This window comes from Silene latifolia, chromosome 2, assembly GCF_048544455.1.
Source record: "Silene latifolia isolate original U9 population chromosome 2, ASM4854445v1, whole genome shotgun sequence".
NCBI classification, from domain to species: domain Eukaryota; kingdom Viridiplantae; phylum Streptophyta; class Magnoliopsida; order Caryophyllales; family Caryophyllaceae; genus Silene; species Silene latifolia.
Window position 1 is genome coordinate 27,036,794 of NC_133527.1, and position 8,049 is coordinate 27,044,842.

The following is an 8,049-nucleotide window of genomic DNA, read 5'->3' on the forward strand; positions in this document are numbered from 1 at the left end:
CAAAATCTAAAAACTCTCAGTCTGAAGTATCATATATATAAACTTCATATTGATTTTATTTTCCTAAAAAAACAACATTGTCGAGAGCAAGGGTCAGTTTCCATTGGATGGTGGATTTTTCTAGAAGTAGGAGTTTAGTTTTTCACTTGGTTGGATAAATTTGAGATAAGTTTTGGAGACAAGGATCGATCTTTCAAGGGATACGATTGTTTTAGATCATGTGTGCGAATAGGGAAGAAAAATAGGGGTCTGCGTGAAAGATTTTGTTTCAAATGAGAAGATTGGGGCCAAGACTATTGCTATAGGGGGAGGGGGGCATTCTAAATACCTCTAAATATTTTTACATGATTACAATTTCATCAAGCAATGATTAAATTATGGTTGTCATTCGAAAGAAGGAGATTTGTTGCACGATTGAGTTGATTATGCAGAGTAGATCGATATTATTGTTTTCCTTGACCAATTGATAAACAAATAGGTATATATCAATACTATATATTAAACCCATAAACCAAGGGACTTCAATGTAATTAAAGAAAGTTATATAAATTAATTATACTATATAGTTTTAAATCACTAACACCGCGTGATGGACCCGATTAAGGGATCTCAATGCAAATATATAGTTGGGGTTAAAATTAAATTATATAGAAGCTTAGTAATTTTCCTAAACATTTGTAAGAGACTAAAACATGGTCAATTTCCTTAAAATAAAATAATTAATTAAGATAGTCAATTTCCTTAAAATAAAATAATTAATTAAGATGGTCAATTTCAAGGATACTAAAAGAAAGAAAATGCTTGGTAATTTTCCTAAATATTTATATAAGACTAGAAGATGGTCAATTTCCTTAAAATAAAATAATTAATTAATATAAACATGTACACTTATGGTATTAATTATTATCATCATAAAATTATATATTAAATTTAAAATCTATGCAATTTTATTAAATTTTATAGTTTATTAGATGTATAGAGATGTTAATTATTTAACATACAAAAATATAATATGAGTAGGTTATAAATAATTCAAGTTAGATTCCATAATATATAATATTGCATAATTCTTTCGTTTTGACTTAATGCATATATGTAATATATTTATATAAATATATAATCCTCTTAAAGTTGCATGTAAGTAATAAAAGTAATTTCGTCAGTAAAGAAAATAATTGTAGTAACATTGCATATAGTTATATGATACTAATCACTCATTTGAATAGTAAAAGTAACAATATTATCAGCGAGATTAGTGAAAGTGGTAGAAACAACAACGAGAGTAGTGAAATAATCAATATTAATGCGGCAATAGTGAAAGTAACAATAATTACGACGGGAGTAGTGAAATTATCAATATTAATACGGCAGTTGTGACAAACTGACAATAACAATAATTACGACGGGAGTAGTGAAAGTAACAATGATTACGGGCAATTAGTGAAAGGTTATTACTATTGTTTCATTAATAAGAGTAAAATATTAATAGCGGGAGTAGTGAATTTGTTTCAAAATTTATTTCATCGTTATTTTGAGATATGTCATAGAAAAATATATTAATGATAAATTTATGGGAAATGCAATTTTAATTCATTTTATTTAATGAAAATAATAATAATGGTAAGTAAAGGTAGCCCGGGCGAAGCCGGGCACCAATACTAGTTAATGAACAAATTCTAAAAACTATCAATCAAGTATCATATATATAAACTTCATATTGGTTTTATTTTCCTAAAAAAAGTATTTTATTAATTAAACACTCTTTTATTCTTATGTCAATATTATGTTAATGGGAATTATTTGTTGGTCATGCGGCATACATAAAGTCTTAGACATGAACGATGTACTATATGTCTATATTCTATTTTATTGTGAAATTTATCACACATTATTTTAATATCCGTGCAACGCACGGGCAAGAAAACTAGTGTATAGGAATATAAGGAAAAGTGCAATACTTTCCTAAAATCAAACTTGAGCTGCATAATAAAGCTGCTACAATATCTATAAAAATTATTTACAAAACTTATAAAATACCCCTCTTTACCCCCTAATAAGTTTACGCAATTCTATAAAAGTTATTAATAGAACTTTGACAAACAAAATAAAGCAAGACTATAAGAAGTAGAAGTTGATCAATCCAAATTAGAAGGAAGTATATTTGAAAAGCAAGTAAGCAAGTAATGGAGGAATACTTCCGTCGTCTACAAGTAGAAGCACAAGAACGTGAATTCCAACAACGGCAAGAATATTTACAACGCTACTATCATCATCTACAAGTAGAAGCAGCAAAAGACCGTGAATGGCAACAACACTTAGCTTTATATCACCAGCAACAATTACGTGATTATCTTCAAAAACTCCGTATTCATCAACTACGACACCAAATCTTGTCCGCTAATTTGGAGGATCTCACTACCGCCATCCATGATATCGACCAGAGTTCCATTCAACACAAACCATCCCAATTCTCGCTTTTCTCTTACAATGTATGCTCCCATTCTACGTCATCGTCTCTTAATCGTTTTTAATTTGTTATTTTATTACTCGCCTACTCGGTATTATATACCGTATACTAATTTGATTGAATTTTGGGTGTTTGTAGATACATGACAAAGATGCATTCAGAAACAGTTTTACAAGAGCAGAGGAGAAGCCTAAGAACAATCAGGCAACAATAAAACGCGGTTATGTTAAAAAGGAAAGAGTGTCGAGTCCGGAAAAGCCTTCTCCATCAATGAATGTATGTTTAACAAAGAGAAAGTGTCAAGAATATCTCAATGGATGATCAAGAAGAGAAGAAGACTCGAGTTTTTTTTTTTTGTATTAAGGTCTGAATTGGACGATAAAATAGAATATAATTAAGGTCTTATTCTTTAAACTTAAGTTGGACCGCTCATATTGTGTGAGATTATTGTATGGCGATACAACATAATTAATTACTAGTCATTAATTCGAATTTTTTTCCAAAATGGGGTTTAATAACAAACATTTTAACAAAATGGGGCGGCTTTGAAACTAATTACCAAAAATGGGTCCACGTAGGCTTGGTTTTGGCGGTGTTAGGGTCGGGATTAAGGTCGCTCACCGGGAGAGCGACTTGAGTTCAAACCGCCGTGCGGCTGAGCGACTTAGCAGAAAAAAAAAAAAAGAAATACAGAAGGAGAAGTTGATAGGAATCGAACCCGCAATCTGAAATCATACACTTCACACCCCTAACCATAATGCCCAGCATAATGTATTGACTCATTATGGTAATTAAAATACATATTTAATGCTTACTCACTATGGTAATTAAAATAAATATTTAATGCTAAGAGTATTTAATAGCTGTTTGGGATTTGAATAATAATTACTAATTATAAAGTTTAAGCACTAAACTTTAACATGTTAATTTGCTTGTATTAGTGGTTAGCTTCAACAAGATAAGTGTTTGGTTTGTTGAACATCATGTGTTCGATTCCGCTTAATTGCTTTTTTTTTTTTTTTTTTTTTTGTGCAAAGACCCAAATCGCTGTGGGGGAGGGCGATTTGAGCTGAAATCGCTCACTCCCTAAGCGACTTGCCTTGAAGTACCATACTTAGGTTTGAGTGGACTTTAAGTGAGACTTTGGGTAAGGTCGTTGAGCGGGAGAGCGACTTGAATCCGAGCCTAGCTTCGGTGATGACGTGGACCCATTTTGGGTAAATACTTTCAAACTCAACTCATTTCGTTAATTTGTTTGTATTTGACCCCATTTTTGAAAAAAATTCCATTAATTCGAGATGTAAGTATTTGTACTCCGTCCGTAGATCATATTAACAAGTTAGTATTTGTTTGAGTGGTACACCCTAAAGGTCGCTATCTAAAACGTGCAAATTAACTATTTATAAACCGTATGTAGAGCTAATTGACAAAAGTATAACCATTAGTAAGGCCAGGGTCGAACCCTGAGAAGGAACGCTTAGCTCATGATTCTAAATCTGTAATTAAAACAACAACGAGCAATTAAAGACAACAAGGACAAACTTAAAGGGTTTTTCCAAGATGTATTTAATTGCAAATAGATTCAAATAAGAGTACTAAACAAGTTAAGTGAATAAATTAGAGAATTTATCAATTAATGAAAGAGTCCTGACCTAATTCATTCGTTTACCATCTAATGATCGATCCTAAACAACAATACAATCTTTTTCGTACCCAAATTAGTCTATTATAAAGAAATTACTCCCTAAATCTCCTTATATACAAGTTATCAACAATAAAAGCCTTTCTATATGTCGATCAGGCCCTAGAGCAGTGCGGTAAAGTGGCAATGTCCGTGCGAGAGTAGTGGTGGTAGCGAACTCGTTTATTGAGAAAGGCGATGGTTTCGATCCATTCGACTTGGAATTGGATATGGATATGAATATGGCTGGAATGACAACACTGATGAAAAAGACAATTTTGAGTCGAATAATGAGGATGATGATGATACACAAAGGAAAGCGCTAGAGTTTACGTGAGTCTTTATTAGAGTGTAAAAGAGAGAATAAGAAAGGTTTGAAGCTAATAAAGATTATAAAGAGGGTTGAAATTGCATTGAAATTATTGTCATAATAATTTTTAGTTTTGTATTCTTTAGCTATGCTATTGAATTGGTTAAAACGGTTTCTCTAACGTGTGTCCAGGGCACGCATCAAGAAGCTAAATATGGGAAGATTCTTAAGTTATTCTCACTAATGATGATAAAACTAAGTTTATTCTTTCATTTCTCATGAGAATATGTTGTGAATCTTCCCATATTCGGCTTAGTATGTAACGTGTGTCTCTAGGTCACACGTTAGCAAAACCGTTGATCTAATTATATCTTTTTTGAAGTACGTATATATTTACATCCAGTGAATTATGAAATAAATAAATTTTAGGGTTTGTAGTATTTTGGTTTGTATGTTTTAAGTGATGTTTCAATGATTAATTACTCTATTTTAGTCAAAACCGAGTCCTAAACATATATAGTTAAGCTATACACTCCTTATCCTAATTCTAATTAGAAAGGGATTATTATTACAGCTTAACCTACACGTAAATTACCCTATATAAATAAATGTTTTGAATACATTACTACCCCATACTCGCATACAAAAAACCTAGAAGAGAGAAATCAACACAAATTATTTGCAAAATGGCAGCAAAAGTGATTGGAGGTCGATTTGTTGATGATATTTTGAATGAAACAACTTCAATCTCAACGTTTTTTGAGAGATTGAATATCTTAGCTCAAGAAGAAAATCAAGATGAAGAAGAAGATCAACAACCAGCTTTGCAACTTGAAAAAGTGTGTTTAAGTGTATATAAACATGGTGAAGACAAACACGAAGATGAATTGATTGAAAACTTTATTGCTAGGAGATGCCCAAAGAAGAGTTATTTACCGCCGATTAACACTAATGATCATCATGGAGACAAAGACTACTCATTCAAGAAGAGTACTAATATATCCAAGATAGTTGAAGAACCTGAATCATCAATGGATGATCTTCTTTTGTATCACTTCTATGATATGGTGGATGATTTATTGGATGAAGACGAAGAAGGAGAAGAAGACATGGCTCAAGAATTTTCCTACTTCTCTAATGAGGTATGTATGCACATAATAATACTTAAGTTTTAATGTAACTATATAATAATTGTTCTTGTTGCTCATTGTAGAAAGCCAACAAAGAAACCTTGAAGAAGAATGTATCAAAGATTGAAGAGCCTAAATTATCAAAGGATGATCATCAAGGCGACAAGACTCGAAGTTTTTCGTATCTCTCATATGATGATCTTGTACGTACACTTATATCTTTTCCATGCATCTCTCAACCTATTTTTATTTCATAAATTCTTGTTTAAGAAGGAAATATTGATCTATCTTAAACCTAAAGGAGTCAAATAAGATAGATAAGACAAAAGTAGAATGTATAGAAATTAGCAACAAAAAAAGACATGTGCTATCTATGCAGGTGAGATCCTATTTGGGTTGTTTTAAACATTAGACGGATATGTCTGTCGAAATATTAGATTAATTGTTACATAGTAGTAGTATTTTTATTTCTATTAGTGTGTTTGATAACTGAGTAAGTATAAGTGCTTTTAAGAATACTTAAGCTAATACATTGTTGTTTTTTGCTCATTGTAGATATGCAACGAAGAAACCTTCTATTGCCTTCATGAGAAGTATTTCAGAGATTGAAGAGAATAAACCAGCGGACGATAACCTACTAACTATGTATTCCATGTTCATAGTTTCACGACTTTGCACCTTGAAGGCTTGAATTTGTTCGATGTTTTGTTTAATACTAGCTGTGCGTATCGTGACCGATATTAGAGGGTCAAAATAGAGTATTAAGGTTTTACTCTTTTACATCGGTTTTGACAGTTGATATTGTATGCGTAAGATTGTTATATGATATTGCCGTTAACATTTATTATTGCGGTAATTTAAATGTGTAAGATATTTCATAAAATAAATAAATTTATACATGTTTATTATGTTTTATGAGACTAGAATATATTAATTTAGACTATAAAACTTACAAGATGTATGGAGTATAATATAAAATGAAGTCGTATTAAAAAGTAACTCTAGTATTTGAGCTTACGTGCGTGAAATCGTTCTACCATTAATTCAACTTTATTCAAGCATAGCGACGACGAGCCTTATTTTATTTTTTTGGGTGTAAACCATCCGGTTTAAACGGAATTGAGTAGGGTAGGACCACTAGGCGGTAAAGCTCTCTCTCATGAGTTTTAACATCTTTGTGTTCCGGGCTCGACGACGAGCCCTATTTTATGTCAACAAAGATCCGCCCTATGCTTCTAAGTTCTAATACATACTTCTTTTTATCTTATTATATCTAGCTCAATTTAACTTTACTAATCCAACTAATGACAATCTTTATAAATAGCTTACAATATATACTTAGGTGTTAGTTAAGTCTTTTCTTGTTAAAAACCCGGAATTTCTATGGTGTTTACGGGTTTCGATATTAATTCTTTGTTCAAGTATTAATCCTTATTATGAATAGAGTTATGTTTTTTAATTCCTGTTAATCGACCATCTAACAACATGGTTTAACATTCATTTGATTTCTAGAGATTGTGAAATTAAAATAATGATCATAAAAATGTTTAAAAAAATATATACTCCCTCCTATTCTTAATAACTCTCCCCTTTCATGGAGGGCACGAGAATTAAGGGAGAGGAGTATTATATGGTAAAGTATTGTAGTGGGGTAGGAGATTGGAGAGAGGGAAGGAATTGTGTGATTAAAATAAGTATTGTTGTGGGGTAAAGTGATTAAAATAAGTATTGTTGTGAGGTAAGGTGATTAAAATAAGATAAAGTAGGAGTATTGTGGGGTATTATTGTAGGGTGAGGTGATTAAAATAAGTATAAAAGTTTGTCAAATAAGGAAATAGGGAGAGTATTGTGAATAGACGAAAAAGGAAATATGGAGAGTTATTTAGAATAGGAGGGAGTATATAACAAGGGGCGGATCCAGCCCATTGGCTATATAGGCTGGAGCCCAACCTACTTTTAAAAAATTAGTCATTTATGTTGAGCTGTATAATGAGAGCATCATTGTAACTTGGCTTAGTGGTTGAGTTTGTGTCTTCCAATTTTTTGTTACTATGTTTGAACCCGAGCAGTATAGATTTTGTTCTGAACTGTATTATTTTTTTCCAACCCCAAGGCCCAAAACCCACCTGATATACGCAATTGATCACGCAATGACGTAACGTGCATTTACGATTCACAATTTATTTTCGCTATATTTTAATTTATGAGGCTTCTTTACTATTCTTTGTTTATTTTCACAATTTATTTTCGCTATATTATTTTTTTCCAACCCCAAGGCCCATTTATAGGAATTAGCCCAATAGTTAACAATTAATGCTGATTAGTACTGTAGTTAACAAGAGAACAAAAAAAGCAGTTAACAACTACTGTTCTTTGTTTATATTTTCCCCTTTCTTTTTCTCCGAGCCTCATATAATTTGTCGAGGCTGGTTACTCTAGACTAGATGTGATATTGTTTTTC

General features: G+C 31.7%; 1 protein-coding gene across 1 annotated transcript; it reads left to right on the top strand.

The window, feature by feature from the left end:
• The first annotated feature begins 5,093 nt into the window (after positions 1 to 5,093).
• On the top strand, positions 5,094 to 6,430 carry LOC141629005 (uncharacterized). Its single transcript, XM_074442081.1, has 3 exons — positions 5,094 to 5,600; positions 5,672 to 5,791; positions 6,144 to 6,430. The coding sequence occupies exons 1-3, from the start codon at positions 5,145 to 5,147 to the stop codon at positions 6,195 to 6,197; spliced, it is 630 nt and encodes a 209-aa protein (XP_074298182.1). The 5' UTR covers positions 5,094 to 5,144; the 3' UTR covers positions 6,198 to 6,430.
• The last annotated feature ends 1,619 nt before the right edge of the window (positions 6,431 to 8,049 follow it).